The sequence below is a fragment of the Protopterus annectens genome, chromosome 6.part1 (assembly GCF_019279795.1).
Source record: "Protopterus annectens isolate FY-2018-M chromosome 6.part1, PAN1.0, whole genome shotgun sequence".
In the NCBI taxonomy this organism is placed as follows: domain Eukaryota; kingdom Metazoa; phylum Chordata; order Ceratodontiformes; family Protopteridae; genus Protopterus; species Protopterus annectens.
Window position 1 is genome coordinate 321,692,432 of NC_056738.1, and position 17,007 is coordinate 321,709,438.

The window sequence follows — 17,007 nt, forward strand, 5'->3', positions numbered from 1 at the left end:
GTTCTCCTTAACCCAGTTCAAAAAAGCCTCAAACTACACTTCCAACTACATTGGCAATGTCCCTGCTTAAACCCTGACTAACCTCCACCTGCTGAGCTTGCAAACTCTCCCTAAGCATTTCAGTCATAGACTCTACATAAATGTATGAATTCTTGAAGGGACTTACCCTGCAACTGCGTGTATTATTGTCTGAAACTTAAGCTGCCTGATCTGATTTTGTCATCTATGTGTTATCTATGTTTGTAACCCTGCTGAAAACTGCAACTTATACTTATCTCTAAATGTAATTGTACTCTGCTTACTGGAGCTTTTCTCCCCGGGCCTCCCCTGAAAATGGGCATATATCCGGTCAAACTTTCTCGGTAAACAAATGTAAAATAAATAAATAAATATTTGCATAAAAGTATCATGAATATGTTTTTCCTTCTAAAAAGAGTCATCGTAAATGGCAAACTGACAGCAGATACTGGATTTAGGAGTTATCTTTCATGTCTGGGAATCAAACATGACACCAGAGCTAATAACTGTCTGTAGGCTTATTCTGTGTTAAAGGCAGAAGGCTGTAAAATCGTAGTGTAGGTCTTCTGCCTATAATGCTTTTTTTTTCTTGTAACCTGAAGAGGATGTGGGTTTTGCCAAAACACTTGTCACTTAGCTCTTATGATAAACAATGTGTATTTTACTATTTGCCTGTGGAGTGGTTTATTAAGAGGCATATAACTAGTTGAAAAACTGATAATATAAATATATATATTTTTTGAATAAATCTTTGTCTTCACAAAACATCTTTAGGAGAACTGTAGTCTGCTCTTAAAAAAAGTAGTATCACAAGAAAAGCAATAACACTTGGTCTAAATGTACCCCTTTCTGGTACTGAGAGAGAGTTGCTGTAATAATAAGTCATAACATTTGAGATCTGTATTATCCCATCTGTCCACTTCAACTGATGGATATATCCACCATCTTGCAGATCTGACCAGCAATTTCAGCTTCTCCAGAGCTTGAACCCACCACCCCCCCCCCCCACCATGATGCATGTGTTCTCCACCGCCTCTCTCAGGTCTTGTTTGCCACCTAAGTGACTAGACATGACCCTCAGAGCTTAGCTAAGTATGAAATTCAGTTTGTATTTTATTTGCTACTTTCTGTCTTTTTCATTTTTGTCAGTTTTTGATTTCTTTCACTTACTTTCATAAATCCTATGAAAATAAGTAAATAACTATATAAATAAGTAAAACTTCTTTCCTGTCTCCTGACTAGGTGAGTGAGCCTAGTCCACTCTATTGTCTCCTTTCGTTCTTTTTTTAGAAATACAGAGATTGTATTTCTTCTTATTGTTGCTGTTTAAGTTGTTGATTCTGTTGTTGTTCCGAGATTGTTATTGCTGTTGTAATTATGATTACTAGTTGTTGCAGGAGTTTTTTTCTTTTCTTGATTTTTAAGGCTGGACATGGCTTCAGGATTTAAAACATGTGCTAATTATGTCACAAAGTTCTGCCCCAGGATACCCATGAGTTATGCATAGTATGCTGGGGCCAGAGCATTTGACAACCTCCTGCAATACATATGAGGCCTTTGGGGCTCATTACAAAATAAACTGATTTTAAAATGTTTACTTCCTACCTTCCTTTCTGGGCAGATGAGACAGCAAAGAGTCTGAAAAAAAGAGATAAGGACATATAAAAAAGGAAATGTAAAATGGATGATACTTCATCAGATCATTCCCAATTCTAAAGCTCCAAAACTAGATTCAAGGCAGGATACTCTGGCTCCAAACACTTTAGAGTCATATTCTTCCCCAGTACTGGGACCAACTTCCACTAAGACGATTGTCATTCTTGATTGTTCTGTGGAGAATGAACTCTCTAAATTTCTGGGTTCTCTTCCCGCTTCTACCTCCTGTTTTAGGTCTACAAGATCTGTCTGCAGCGTGTCCTTCATAGACTGGGATCAAAAGATGAAGGCCTTTGTCAAAGCACAGAGTAATATGGGTGTTATCCCATCTGCCTATATATCTAGGGTGGATCTGGTTGACTGTAGGACCCCCATGTGTGATGCTGCTCCCCCAACACAGGGGTTGGCGCCAGACATATCACAGCCATCTCATTTTCTGGTGCTTCCTCCTTCAGCACAGCTCAGGTCAGATTTATTGGTGCTGATCTCCCAGTATCTGACACCCTCAACATCAGTCTCACCGGTGTCAGGTATGTCTTGGCGCTATGTTCATTGCCATTGCCTTTGTCCGGTTCTTTGTCATTCAGTTCACTAGTTCTGATTTCAGTATTGAAGCCGTCTGGACCATCAGATTTGAGGTCTTACTATTCAGGTCCACCTCAGTCCACTTCTACTGGAATGGACATGGTACAGAGTTAGATGTCTTTCGGACTGATGGATTCTGCATCAGCTTTTGAGTTTTTTGAGTGGATCATAACCAGCCTGTCGACACAGGCAAAGAATGCTGTTCTTATTTCGACTACACCCATATATGCTGTTCACTTTGTGATCTTTAGCCCTCATCATCAATCATCGTGAAAAGGCACTGAACCAGTCCATTTGTTTTGAACCCTCCATTCAGCAGGGACTTCAGGACTCTTCTAGAGCTTCAGGGAGTTCCACTCTGTAGCTTGCCCAAGGGCATTCTTGCAAGAGGAACTGATAGATTCCCATATGGACTCTTGTCATACCAGATACCAACCTCGATGAAGGTGAAGGTTCCCCTAAGTCCCCTCCTGAGGACACCAGATTTGGTGAAATCTTAGAGTTGATGAGGCTATAGTTTACCTGGCCCACTGCCCCCCTTCCCTGGATGAGGAGGTTCTTTTTGAGGCATTTTGCTCTGCCCCATCTGCTTCCTAGGTGTTTTCTCGCACTGACCACATGATGGACCAGGTGGCAAAAAGGGCATGGCAGGAGCTGGATATGACTGAATGTAGACAAAATTTTGAGACCACCTAAGCATAGACCACAGTAGCTAAAGGCTGTCTGGTGAACTGTATTACTGTGACAGTTGTTACCAAACAGGAACTTTCCAAAGGGAGTTTAGTGGACCATCCTTCCAACAAGGAGTCTAGGATGACAGACATGGGAACATCTTGTATGTGATTAGGTTCCAGTGACTTTTTGTGAAAGCCTATCACTTCTGCATCTCAGAAGCAAATAGAGTCACTGGTGGTGATGATTTTCAACAGGCACAGGCATAACCATGAGATACTATGTCTAGCTTTGTTCATCTGATTTTCAAACAACTTCAAGGCATCCTTCATTAATACCCCTTATGATATGCTCCCTTCTACCTACATAAGGTAAAAGAGAAACATCAGAAAATTGAGCAAGAAGAACAAATGTTGTTTATTTTGGGATTGTGCTTTGAGATCCCTTTTACTTTTCCAGATACCAGAAGGGGTGAAAAGCCCTCTGGTTTAAAAAATCCCAGTACTTCCCATTCAGCTCCTCTATGGATAGAGACAAGCATGCCTAAGAGCAGAAGAAGTCCACAAAACCAAGGCTTCAGTGGTCCCTTCTGTGGGAGGCAAACTCATCATCTTTGAAGGATTGCCCAGCTGCTCCTCATTGTAGCAGTCAGAGACCAACTGTTGCTTCACTTAGGCCTGTAGCTAGCTATCACAATAGGCAACCAATGAGGAGCATAATATCTATAGGCTATATAACTCCCTTCTTCAGAACTCCAAAAATGTCATCTCACTCACTCCCAGCAGTACCACCCAGCCAGAAGCAAACAGATGCAAAGGAGATTATGCAGCTCCTTAAAAAGAGCTATCCAAGAGATCCCACACAACCAGAAAGGGTCTGGAATATATTCCATATTATTTTTAGTTCACGAAAAGTCAAAAGACTTCAGGCCCATTTTGAAATTAAGCACCTTAAGCTGTTATGTGAAGAAGAGAAAGTTACAGATGGCTGTTGTGAAAGCCATACTGTTGTGTTTACAGAATGGGGATTGGATATGCTCTGTAAAACCTCAGGACAGTTACATCCACATAAAAGTTGCCAGAGCTTCCAGAAGATATCTCATCTTTTGGTTGGGAGACAGTCATTATCAGTTCTAGGTGCTGCCTTTGGTCTCACCACAGCTCCATGGCTATTCCCCAAGTGCATGCCCATCGTAGCAGCCCACCTCAAGCTAAAAGGGATCTGAATATTCCCATACCTGCATGAATGGTTCCTTGTCACAATAACAAGAGAGTCCTTTCTATTAACAAAAGACTTCTTACTACATTTATGTCTGTCTTTAAGCATCTCCATCTGTATCGCAAAATCTCATTTGAGCCATTTGTATACAAGGCTACAAATTATGTAACTTCCAACTTGCAGACTGGCAGCATTAAGATCCTTGATTTAAAAGCTGTGGTCCCAATCTAAGGGAACAATCAATCAAAGAAATTCAAAGATTGCTAGAAAAAAGAGTCATCCAAGAAGTCACCATAGGCCAATGAGAATTCGGAATTTATTTGCAATTCTTTTTAGTTCCAAAGAAAACAGGGGACTGGAGGACCATCCTGGATCTCAGAAATCTAAACAAATAGATCAAATAGAGCAAGTTTCTAATGGTCACATTACAGTCTATTCTGCCCTTTCTGGGAAAAAGTGATTGTTTGTGCAAAGTAGATCTTCAGGATGTGTACTACCATATGAAAATGGACAGATGGTCCAGAAGATATCTGCGCTTCTGGCTAAGATCCAGTCATTATCAGTTTTGAGCTCTGCCCTTTTGTCTCATTACAGCCCACAGAGGGTTCACGAAATGCATGGCAGTAGTGGCGGCTCACTTAAGATGCCTAGGATTCCAGGTGTTTCCATACTTAGATGACTGGCTCCTAACAAGGCATAAACTCATAAGGTCAAGATAAACTACCCTACAGCTCTGCTCATATCTAGGAATCAAAGTAAATTTTGAAAAATTAGCTCTACAGCCTTCTCAACATATGTTTTTTATAGGAGCTCATCTAGATACAAGACAAATGATAGCTGCTCATCCCCCCTGACAGAATAATATCATTGCACAATAAGGTGAGAATATTGATTCAGAAGAAAAGAGTGACTGCAAAACTAGTTCTTCAAGTCTTAGGGACAATGGTGGCTTCAACAGTATTAGTGCCACGAGCCCGTCTTCACATGAGAATACTGCAGTGGTTGTTGTTGACCCAATGGTCCTATGTAGAACTGCCAGTATCACACAACATCCTGATTACAAACTCATGCAAAAAAGATCTTCAGTGGTGGCTTCATTCCAATCAAGTCACTCTAGATCGTTCATTTTTACCCAGTCATCCCCAAGCCACAGTGACCATGGATGCCAGATAGGGTGGGGGGGCATTATCGGGGAAGAATAGTCCAAGGCACTTGGTCCCCTTCCAAGGCCCATCTGCACATAAATGTTCTAGAGATGAGAGTAGTGCTCCTAGCATTGCAAGCCTTCCAAGACTCTCTATCCCTCTGGGAACAATAGCAGTCCAGTCAGACAACATGTCGGTAGTCTGGTACATCAGCAAACAAAGAGGATCCAGATCTTACCCTCTTTGTGAAGAAGCGCTCAGAGTTTGGCAATGGGTGATTTCTTCCAACTGCTTTCTGATAGCAGTGCACATTCTAGGAAAATCCAACTTCATAGTGGACAAGCTCAGCAGGGCTGTTTTGATGCCTCATAAGTGGTCTTTCAAACAAGAAATTGTTCATAGGTTCATAGGTGTGTACTAGGCTAATGGCCCTGGAGCCTTTACAAGCCTAGCCCATAGGATTACCCTGGCATCATGCCACCAAACCTTAATTCCTAGTGTGTCTGTCGAGTAGAGCCACTGGAGTGATCCCCAGCAGGAATTTTCTATTTCCCATCCACTCATCAAAATTTCTCTTGAAGAGGGTCAGTGAGGTGCTCTGCTTGACATGTATGGGAAGCCTATTCCATAGCATGGGCAGTTTCTGGGTTATGAACCTGTCCCTCCAGCATGTTCTGTTGATTGTGGTAATGAGGTTGAGATCTCTGGAGCGCGTGGTACGGAGCAATTGGGATTTCTTTAGATGTAGCATTTCTAACAGAGCAGAGTCAGACATGGCTTTGTAAGTCATTGCCTCTAAGTAGGTGATATGAGACAGAATATTTGGAGTTTTTTGAGTCTGTCCATGTAGGACAAGTGTTTAAGGCCTAGGCTCCTCTTTGTGAGGTACGTTTGTGGCCTCTCCAGTTGTTGCAGGTGTATAGTCAGGTACATGCCAAATGGGGCATTGTACTCGATGATTGGCCTAATGAGGGAAGAGTAGAGGGAGACAATGACCTCCTTCTTCCTGGATGCAAAACCTTTAGCAATGAGATGTGCCACATAGAAGGACTTTCTGACCACAGTGGCAATGTAGTGGTCAAAAGAGAGGCTGATGTCAACCTGTGTTCCCAGATCTCTTATAATGCCTTCTGTGGAAATGATATTTCAGAAATGGGGCCAGTCTTGCTGCAACCTGTTTACCTCCCCTATAAACAACAAATGCAGCAACTACTTTGCCCTAATTTCCCCTCAAGCAGAGACTCTGAGAGATACACTTGTTCACAACTGGCCCCAGTGACCACTATACACCTACCCTCAATAGCCCATGATTCCCAAATTTTTAAAGAAAGCAAGCTTCTTGAAGAGAAAAATCATCCTCATTGCTCCTTACTGGCCCCAGCAGGTCTGGTTTCCCTTTCTGTGGCCTCACCTTCTGGAAGAACCATGGATCCTGGACCCAGTTCCAGACCTCCTCTTGCATCCACAGAAAATGGTTCATCCCGATCTGAAGAATCTCAAACTGACAGCATGGCTGCTCCAATTCCATTGATAGGCAGGCATCTCCTTCTCTCATCCCCAACTAGACATATTTTGCTTTCCTCGCATAAGATCTCCACACATAGACTTTGTAGAAGCAAATGGAAAAGATTTGCTATGTGGGCTACAGAAAGTAATGTTGACCCCTTTACGGCTCCCCTTCATTTCATTTTGGATTTTTTGGCTAAGCTCTGTAATGAAGGTGCTGCAGCAGCAACTATAAAGGTTCAGTTGGCTGCTGTTTCTAATTTTCATCTAGGGGAAAGTGGCTCTCCAATCATGTCACACAAACTTTGTAAGAATTTTCTGAAGGTAACCCTGATGTTAAGACCACCTTATAAAAGTTCCTCTCCTCCCTGGGATCTAAATTTTGCACTGTCCCATATCCTTTTAAACCTGCAGCAAATTGCTATTTAAAATTTTTGTCATGGAAAACAGTTTTTCTGGTGGCTATTACTTCAGCAAGGAGAATTTCCAAATTACAAACCTTATTTGCTAATCCTCATTATTTGCTGTTTCATAAGGACTGAGTCTCACTTTGTACTAATCCTTCTTTCCTTCCTAAAGTAGTTTCAGACAATAACCTAAACCAGTCAATTGACCTACCGGTACTTTTTCCAAATTTCCAAAATAAAGGAGAGTATATGTTACATTTATTTGATGCTCACAGACAATTATGTTTCTATTTATACAGGACTAAGGAATTTAGAAAGACAGAACAGTTATTTATCTCTTTTTCTGAAACAAGAAAAGGACTACTGGTATCCAAGACTACTTCATTTAAATAGTTTTCAAACTGCATCTCTTTTATTTACACTTCCCGGGATAAACATCTCCATGAACCGGTGAGAGCTCATTCTAGTAGAGCTGTTGCTACTTCCTCAGTGTTTTTAGCTTAGCTTCCTATGGACAGTATTTGTGCAGCAGCCACTCGGTCAAACCCCCATACTTTTATTACTTATTACAAACTAGATTTGGCCTCCAGGAGTAGAGCTTCCTTTGGGTTTATGGTTCTGAGGAATATTCTCCCTTGAGCCACCAAGGATTTTAGGTTTCTAGGGACGCTGTCCCATGAGTGAGAATAAAGACGAGGTTGACAACATCACATGAAGAAGTTATGTACTTACCATAATGTTACATGTGTGTTGTCCATCTTCACCTTTATTCTCACAACCCTGCCACCAACCACCATCCTAGTCTCCTAGGAGATTGGGTTATAAAACAACATAGTTCTTTTCATGAACTCATTGGCTTCAGAAAATGGCATGTATTACAATAGTTTCTTACCATTATGCCTTAGTTTCTCATACAGATTCTATGGGCTTTTTGGCAAACAAGATCAGAGGTAATGGAGAGGTGCATTCTAGGAAGAGAAGCGTGCCTGAGAGCTAAGCAGAAGGCCACGAGTTTTTATATAAGGCCGAGACAGATCCGAGGGATCGGATCCGACCCATGAGTGAGAATAAAAGTGAAGATGGGCAACACACATGGAATGTTATGGTAAATACATAACTTAGTTTTTTTTATTTATTCTTGCCATAATGCAGAAGAAAAGTCTGAGATCAGATGAAAACAGACAAATTCATTTTTTTGTTTTACTGATTTACCTATGTACTGCCTTGAATGAACAAAGCTATATCAAAAAAGGATCTGATCTCAGAAGTATTTGTTGACTATGTCTGGCTTTTATCAGTTTGCTTTCTGTTAATAACAGAAAACTGCAGGTAATTTAAAGGAAGTATACAGGATAGTAAACAATCTTGTTCATGTGCTGAAATCATTTATATCCACTGTTCAGAATCTTCAGCATTTTTCTGCCAGATACCTCTTGGACAAAATCCTTTTTCTAGTGCATGAATTGTTCATTTTCATTTCAGATTAAAGAATTTAAAATTTTTACTGATATACCACTTGAGTAAACTAACTGCATAAGAGGTTATCATACAGCTTGACTCTTCGTCTTTAGGGTTACAATAATCTTTGACAAGTTTATTATCTTTTGTTGCAAACCAGTCTGGTTGACACAGCAGGGGGTAAAGAATTAAACCAAATTTTTCCATCTCCTTTGAAAGCTTTTTTGTACACTCTAAAATTATCTGATCATTTTATGCCAGACCAGTTCTTTAGTGCTTTAATGATGCTGACTAGAAGTTAGCCTCTTATCATAACTGTTACATTTTATGTTACTGGACTGGACAACTTTTTATTGCTGTTACTATTAGTAGTCAGTCATTTTTCATTGTTATGTTGTGATCTTTTAATTTCCTTCTAGAAAAGTTTGATGTTATGTGATCCTATCTTATTGCTGAGCTTTACTATATCAGGATTGCACCACCACCAGTCTCCCAGATCTGACTAGATTTGTGTATCAACATGTCAACCCCCAGCGGCTTTTAAGAAAATGTTCTAAATGTGCTTTTAAGATGTCTGTTACTGATGACCATCTACTATGTGTGTTTTAGCTCACCACAATATGCCTGGTTTTGTTCAGTTCTCTGGGGTGTTTACAATAGATTTGTTATCCTTTTTTCTTTCATTAGAGTTTTGTTAATTTTCTATTCTATTACATTGAACAAGTGGATGGTTTGGAAATTTTATTTGTTCATGGGAGCAGTTTCTTGATGACAGTTTTAATGATGTCATAAAAATGTTACAAGTATCTTTAGCTGATGACCCTTCAAAAAGTGTTCCATTCATAAATGTGTGTTTCCTTCTGGTGCCATTATAGTTTAACGTTTGAGTTATGCTAATTTAATTGACAGCTTTAATCCAGTTTAATTTATTCACTCTATAGATAGAACTGCTTAAAAAAATCAGAACCAAGAACTATCCTTCTGAGAAGGAATATGACCCACAGAAGTAAAATGTTTTGATGATGCTGCAGTGGGCTTATGTAAAGCAGTTCCTTGCAAGATCTTATATTATTGTAGTTAGAATATGGTTACTGAGTGTCAGCAGAATTATTCAAAAGTTGATGCACCACTTTAATTGACTGAATTTGTATGCTTTTTGTTATAGATCATACATTTTGGTTAAAATTTAACATGAAAGGTCATAATCGTATAAATGTCTTGTTTTCTCAGAGCGGTAGTGAGCAAATACATTTGTCAAAATCAGGACATTTGCCTAACACTCAACAGCAACAGCAGCAGCAGGCAGGCCTCAAACCAGGTAAATTATACTTTATTTTTTTATGACAGGACAACTGTATAAAATGATTTATTTGGGATTTGACAATTTTTGAAACTGTACCAAGTCTAATAAACATAACATATATGCATAAATGTTAGTAGAGGTATCTATTTTTTTTAAGAATTACAAAGGCGTTGTCCTTCACAGCAGGAGGTTCTCCTGTTCGATTCTCGGCTGGAGTGTGGCGAGTGCCTTCTGTGTGGAGTCTCCATGTCCTCCCCGTGGTTGGGTGGGCATTCGAAAGACATGTGTAAATGGGCGTGCCTTCATTGAAGGTTGAAGGTCAAGCTGGCACCTCGGCGTTTGTGAAAATCTACTGCCAATCATTAGCGGACCGGAGTTCCTCTGTGGTGACCCCTAACCGGGAAAAGTCGAAAGACAACAGCAACAACAAAGGCATTGTCCTAATCCTTTCTGACTACAAAGCTGCATGCCTTGAAAGTGAAACTTCATGAAAACAGTGTATTTTCTCAGAAATATAAATCAGCATAGCACAATAAGAGGTCAACCTGAGTACTGAGCTAGTCACATCTTGATGAAACCTTTCTCGGAAGCTTCTTTAAAATATTCATAATGCTTGATATTATGTGGAGCAGCAGTAGTCATGCTTTAGCCATTTTTCTTAGCCAACAGAATTCCCTGCATACCTCTGCTTATATCATGTTGAAGTTGTAGCATTAGTTTGTGCAACCTCCATGTAAATGCAGCATTGCAAGGCATTACTTATAGTTTATCTGTGCTTTTAGCTGTATTAACCAAGATTACAGATTAATTCATCATGAGGACCATAAATCATTCATAGTTTACATGTTATAAAACTTGTTTACAAACAGTCAAGACCAAACACATAGTCAACTGCTAATACATATAAATGGAAGGGACATCCAGGAAGAAAATCAAAATGAAGTTGGGAGAAGGCAACAGTGGAAGAGAGTGGGAGAAAAAAGGATAGTTAAGGTATGCAGGGTGGACAGCAGGCTTTTCCTCAAGGAGTTTTGTGATGACAGAAGACATGGCATTTGGAACAGAATAGGGAAAACTAAGAGAGGAGTAATGGTACAAGCCATAGTAGCAGGGAAGCAAGTCTTATAGGAAGGGATGGAGTTGGACTGTGTCAAAGAAGAAAGCAGAAAGGCAGAAGAGGATGAAGTAATTAAAGGTAAAAAGGGTCAGGGAGGGGTACACACAACTCAGGCAGCAAGTAAGGCAGACAGTACAGGGAAGCAGGGTGAGAGGGAGAGGAAAGAAGAGAAAATATGACAGGCAATCAGAAAAGAGATCTTGACAGGGAGACGGTGTATAGGTTGGGGGGAACATGGGCAAAACTGATAATTTATAAAGAAGAGATAACCCACAGAAAACAGTGCCTAAAGAAGAGAAGGAGGCAAGCCACCAGGAAAGGTCTGTGAGCAAGTTGAGATGAGTGAGAGTGTAAGGTAAAAAAGGTGACAGAAAGTTTATAGGGAGTCAGGGGGAGAGCAGACAGACATATCAGCATTACAAAGGGTAGAAAGCATGTGGAAGTAGCATAGGAGAAGAAGAGATTTGCTACTGGTAGTAGATTAAATTGTTAAGGGTATCAGGCAGGAACTCAAGATGAGGGAGGGAAATGTTTGGTGCAAATAGGAAAGGGAACCGGAAAGTGATGCCTACTTATGGGGACAGAGCAGGAAAGGGATCATCTGGAGATAATGGAGATGGAGGAGAGGGGAAAACGACAGTAGGAATAGGAGGAAGCAGAGGAGAATAGCAAGATAGAAAGAGAACCAGGAGTAGACAGTAGTGGGATGTCTTGCAGGATGAGTGCATGAGACCCATAAAGTGGATCAGACACGGCTCAAGGGAGAAAGACAGCTGACAAAAACTTCAGCAGAACGGTGGCAGGCCGGAGAAATGGTAACATGATTCTGGAAGTGAGGCAAGAGAGGAAGACCACTGAAGTGAGATGACTTATTTTGTAACTGGAAGCTTAGTCATCAAAAGAGTTAATACTCTTGGTAATTGAGACAGTGGAGACCAAGTTATAGTGAAACGGTGTCACAGCATAGACTTAGTAAGATAAGAGAATGAAAAATTTTAAGGAAAAGAGAATTGCTTTACAATGAGGCTAGTTTAGACCAAACTTAGTGTGACAACTATGCTACTACCACATGAAAATTTAGAAGCTGTTTGGGTTGTGATGCTTGAGCAGGATAGCTTTATTCCTAAAAGGCATAGAGCTTTTCACGTATCTGTGTACTAAGGATGTAATGAACAGCCCATCTCCACTGAAGCAGTTAGAATAATCTTTGATTTGGCTAAATGTACACAGTATATCTTTCCTGTTTTCTTGAAAGCTTCATAGTTTCTGGTTTTGCAGTTCCAATCTTTGCTTTCATTTGCAGTTAGGAGAAGCTAATTGGTCAAGCAGTTTTTGACTGTATTGAGGTGTTATATTTCCTTTCCTATTTTTTAGTTTGAATTTCTAGTGAAGTATAAATGTAGAAGGTGTTATAATAATGAAGATTATAAAGTCCAATAGAGTTTCTCCATTTATGTAGAGCATAGAGCGCTATGATTATGTTTCAGTATCGGGAAAAAGACAAACATGCTTAGCGCTTCTGTAGCATCAGACTCATTCTTAACAATTGTTAAGCACTGTTAAGATCAGGTCTTATGCTAGGTACTAATCCCTGCCAGCAAACAAAAGCAGCCGAATTTAAAACAGCCTGACTTTTTCTATTTCCCTGACATGACATGTTTTCCTGTCTGACAGTGCTTGCCAAGTGCTTTATGGCTTTGAAAGCCATTAAAACACTTTGTATTTTTTTTTCTTTTCTCTGCAACTAGTAGTATATGCAGCAGGTAAAGCAACATGCACTACAAAGAATTATGACCTGTTCTCTGATCCTAACCTACTATTATGTGTTTGTGACATGGATGCCAAAATTCATGTAAAGAGCTTTGCTGTAAAGGTCAATTACTTAGCATCCATGTCTCAATGTACTTGTGATCGGAGACTCAGTCACAATCCTGTATGATGAATGAAATATACAGAAGGTTTCACCACGATGGAAAAATCACCACTGTTGTATTCCAAAACGAAGTTTTTTATTTAATATAAAGAACACAGATTAAGCGCTTTCGCGTAGATGACTCTACGCTTCATCAGAAGTAATAATAATCAATGAAAACCTTTTTATATGAATTTTGGCGCTAAAATAAAACAATTAAATAATTAAAAAACAATTTAACAATTGATTAACTACCAAACAAATGCTCATTTACTCAGCATATGCACTGAATGCAGATGCATAAGAAGTAAACAGTGAAAAATAACGATTGAATATTTGAGTAAATCTGAAATGCATAAAGCACGTTAAAGACATATACTGTTTACATGTCAAAGGTATACTGCTCATGAAACTCATAATGAAAAATAAATACATACGCAAATTTAGTTGTCTATCATTGGGAAAATAGCTTTCTTTTCAATAGTCCACTTTTCAAGAAAATTTTACTTTATAAAAGATTTGTGGACGATATCCTAATCATTTGGGAGGGGACCACGTTAGAGTTCAAAACCTTTCTTGCTTACCTAGAAACCACTACTACGTTTTTAAAATTTACCATGGAGGCATTCCATGATTATATTAATTTTTTAGATCTAACATTAAGGTTTTCTGAGCATGGTACAATTATTTCATCTCTTTACAGGAAACCAACATGGAGAAATACCTTGTTAAGCTATGATAGCATGCATCCTAGGTATATGTTTCCAGGTATAGTAAAAAGTCAATTCATCAGACTTACTAGGATTTGTAAAGAATGTAATATCTTGCTGATTGAGGCCAGTAAGATGGAAGCTCTATTTGTAGAAAGAGGTTATGACCGTAAAAAAGTAAGGGATATTAAAACTAAAGTATTAGGTCTCACGGAATTTGAGAGAGATGAAAAAGAACTAGATAGAGGTAATTTTGCCTATCAAAGTAACTATAATAACAAATCTTTGACATACAGATTAACCTATACTATGAATTACACCAACAACGTGGAAATTTTGAAGAGAGTGATCTTTAGAAATTGGAATGTTTTGACCATGGACAATTCCACTAGGCTTCTAGTAGGAGATACTCCTAAGTTTAGTTTCAGGAATAGCAAAAATCTGAAACAGATTCTATGTAATGATGTTAATGCTATTAATACATCTTTATGTCCAAGTTACACCAAAGCAGGTACTTATCCATGTGGTTGTTGCAATATGTGTAAATATATTTCTACCACACAAGATTATCAACATCCCTCAGGGAGATACATTTTTAAACCCAGCTTTTATTCCAACTGTAATACAATGAACTTAATTTATATAGCCACATGTAATGAATGTCCTGCTTTTTACGTGGGTTTGACCAAAAGAAGATTGAGAGATAGAATATATAACCATGTCTATGATATAAGGAAGGGTATTGAGTTGAATGCCTTAGCTAAGCATATATCAGAGCATAGTGGTCACATATTTAGTTTTAGGACTTTGCAAGTTGTTTCCAAAAATTTAAGAGGCGGAGACACCATGAACCATTTAGCCAATATGGAATTAAAATGGATTTTAAGATTGGGAGCACATTTATCACCAGGACTTAATCAATATGTATCAGTAAAACCTGTGTTGGATAGTAGAAAACACTGATTCATGGCTACTGATATATACTATAAATGGGTGACCTTACCACTTATTATTTTTTGTACATTAATTCTAAATTCTGTATTATAAATTCAGAATTTCATTTTTTTCACCCAATTTATCATGCATTGTTGTCTTTTGTATAATATCTATGAATGCATGCTTGATGCATTGTCATGCCTATAATATCTATATTATCTTATGATATTTAGAGATTTTTAGTAGGTAAGGTACTGATTTTCAGTATGATAGCAGGAGTTGTTTTTTCCCTTTATTTTTTTAAATGTGCTATGACAGTTTTCATTATGTTTATGTTAGTTAGTCAATGGAATTTTACAAGCAGTTTTTTTCATTAGTAGTATTATCTACTCATTTTATTTTATTTTATTTTATTTTATTTTTCATTATGAGTTTCATGAGCAGTATACCTTTGACATGTAAACAGTATATGTCTTTAACGTGCTTTATGCATTTCAGATTTACTCAAATATTCAATTGTTATTTTTCACTGTTTACTTCTTATACATCTGCATTCAGTGCATATGCTGAGTAAATGAGAATTTGTTTGGTAGTTAATCAATTGTTAAGTTGATTGTTTTTTAATTATTTAATTGTTTTATTTTAGCGCCAAAATTCATATAAAAAGGTTTTCATTGATTATTATTATTACTTCTGATGAAGCGTAGAGTCATCTACGCGAAAGCGCTTAATCTGTGTTTTTTATATTAAATAAAGAACTTCGTTTTGGAATACAACAGTGGTGATTTTTCCATCGTGGTGAAACCTTCTGTATATTTCATTCATTGTTTCCTGGCAGTTTTACGGGAGGTTTCTTTGTTTTCACAGCAGCGATTATTTGCTTATTCACAATCCTGTATATGAGAAATATTGCTAGGCTACATCTGTGGCTTCTCAACACTGAAAGTGCCATTGTTGTTTATAGTATATGGCTGGACAAAAAACTGCTTAAAAAGGAATGATCAGTATAGTGAATGTTTTAAACATCACTGTATAGAAATTTTTTCACTCCAAGTATAAGCATATGGAAGCTTTTTGTTAACTGACAGCAATGATCCATACCGCTCAACTGTACAGATTTTCACAGAATGTCCAGATTTTTGCCTCATATTTTGACCTGTTTCTCATAAAATTGTGTTTTTCTGACAAATCATTGAGGATTGAAGTCAGAAAATAATGACAGACATTTGAGTTTTAGACTTTATCGTTTTCAGAAAATTAATGCTAATGTAAAACATGTTATTCTATCAACTTTCTAAGTTTGTATTTATTTTATTTTATTTTATTTATTTATTTTACATTTGTTGACCGGGAGTATCCAACCGAGCTAAAGCCATTTTTCAGTGAAGGCCCAGGGAGAAAAGCTCCAAATAGTACAAACAATTAAAACAGCTTTGAGATATTCTGGTAGTTACAAATCTCATACAGTAGTTTACAAGCCTAAATACAAAAGGCAGATAACAACTAAAGTATATGAAGTAACATGTAGTAGTTAAGAAAGTTTACTAATCTAAGAAAAAGCAGAGTATAACAAAAGCTTAGGAAGTTACATAAAAAGATAGGGAGTAAGCTGTTTATACTATGGATTATGTATTACATAAACAGTAACAGTAGATCCCACGGTATTTGTAGATTTGAAAATTAGAGAGAAAGTTTGAAGTAATTAGGGGAGAAGAAATAGAGTAAGTAGAGCAGAGGAGATAGAGCGATTATGGGGAAGACAGTAAGGAGTAATAGAGATAGATGGTTGCTATGTAAGTTGGTTGTAGTCAAGGAGGGTGCGAACAGTGGCAGGTCCAGTGTCTTATAAAGTACTCTTTGGTGGCTGATTTAAATTGTTTGGTGTGTATACGGGTCCTAATTTTTAATGGGAGTTTGTTCCATGCAGTAGAGGGGTGGTAGCTATATAGGCTGCACCCATTCTTTCATTTGGGTTTGCAAACATTTAATAGATCTTGGGATGAGCTTTGGAAATGTCTTGTAGGGAAGTAATGGGAGATAAGGGATGATAGAGCTGGGCAGAAAGCTGTCTGATATAGAATGGCGTGTATGATTTGGAACTGAGATTGGAGAAACAGGTGAGGTAGTTTGAGCCAGTTCAGGTATTTTAGGGAGAGACAGTGGTGAGATTTATATGTTTGTTGAGCTGTCTAGCTATCTTGTGATAGGTGGAGTCTAGCTTGGTAAGTAGGGAGGAGTTTAGATTTGTGAGTATATGGGAACAGTAAGTTAAGCAAGATAGAAGGTAGGCATGTGTAAGAGTAATCCTAGTTTCAGTGGTGAAGAATTTATTATTTTTACACAGGAGTTTTAGCTTCTGATGTT

At 38.3% G+C, this 17,007-nt stretch overlaps 1 protein-coding gene across 2 annotated transcripts in view; it reads left to right on the plus strand.

Annotated features, from left to right (window-relative positions):
• The window catches only part of LOC122805531, a 2,823,268-nt gene that overhangs the window by 2,068,165 nt on the left and 738,096 nt on the right, over positions 1–17,007 (plus strand). For both annotated transcript variants that reach the window (XM_044075738.1, XM_044075739.1), the window contains one exon: positions 9,896–9,983. In XM_044075738.1, the coding sequence (XP_043931673.1) occupies positions 9,896–9,983 (88 nt within the window). The remainder of the gene's footprint in view (positions 1–9,895; positions 9,984–17,007) is intronic.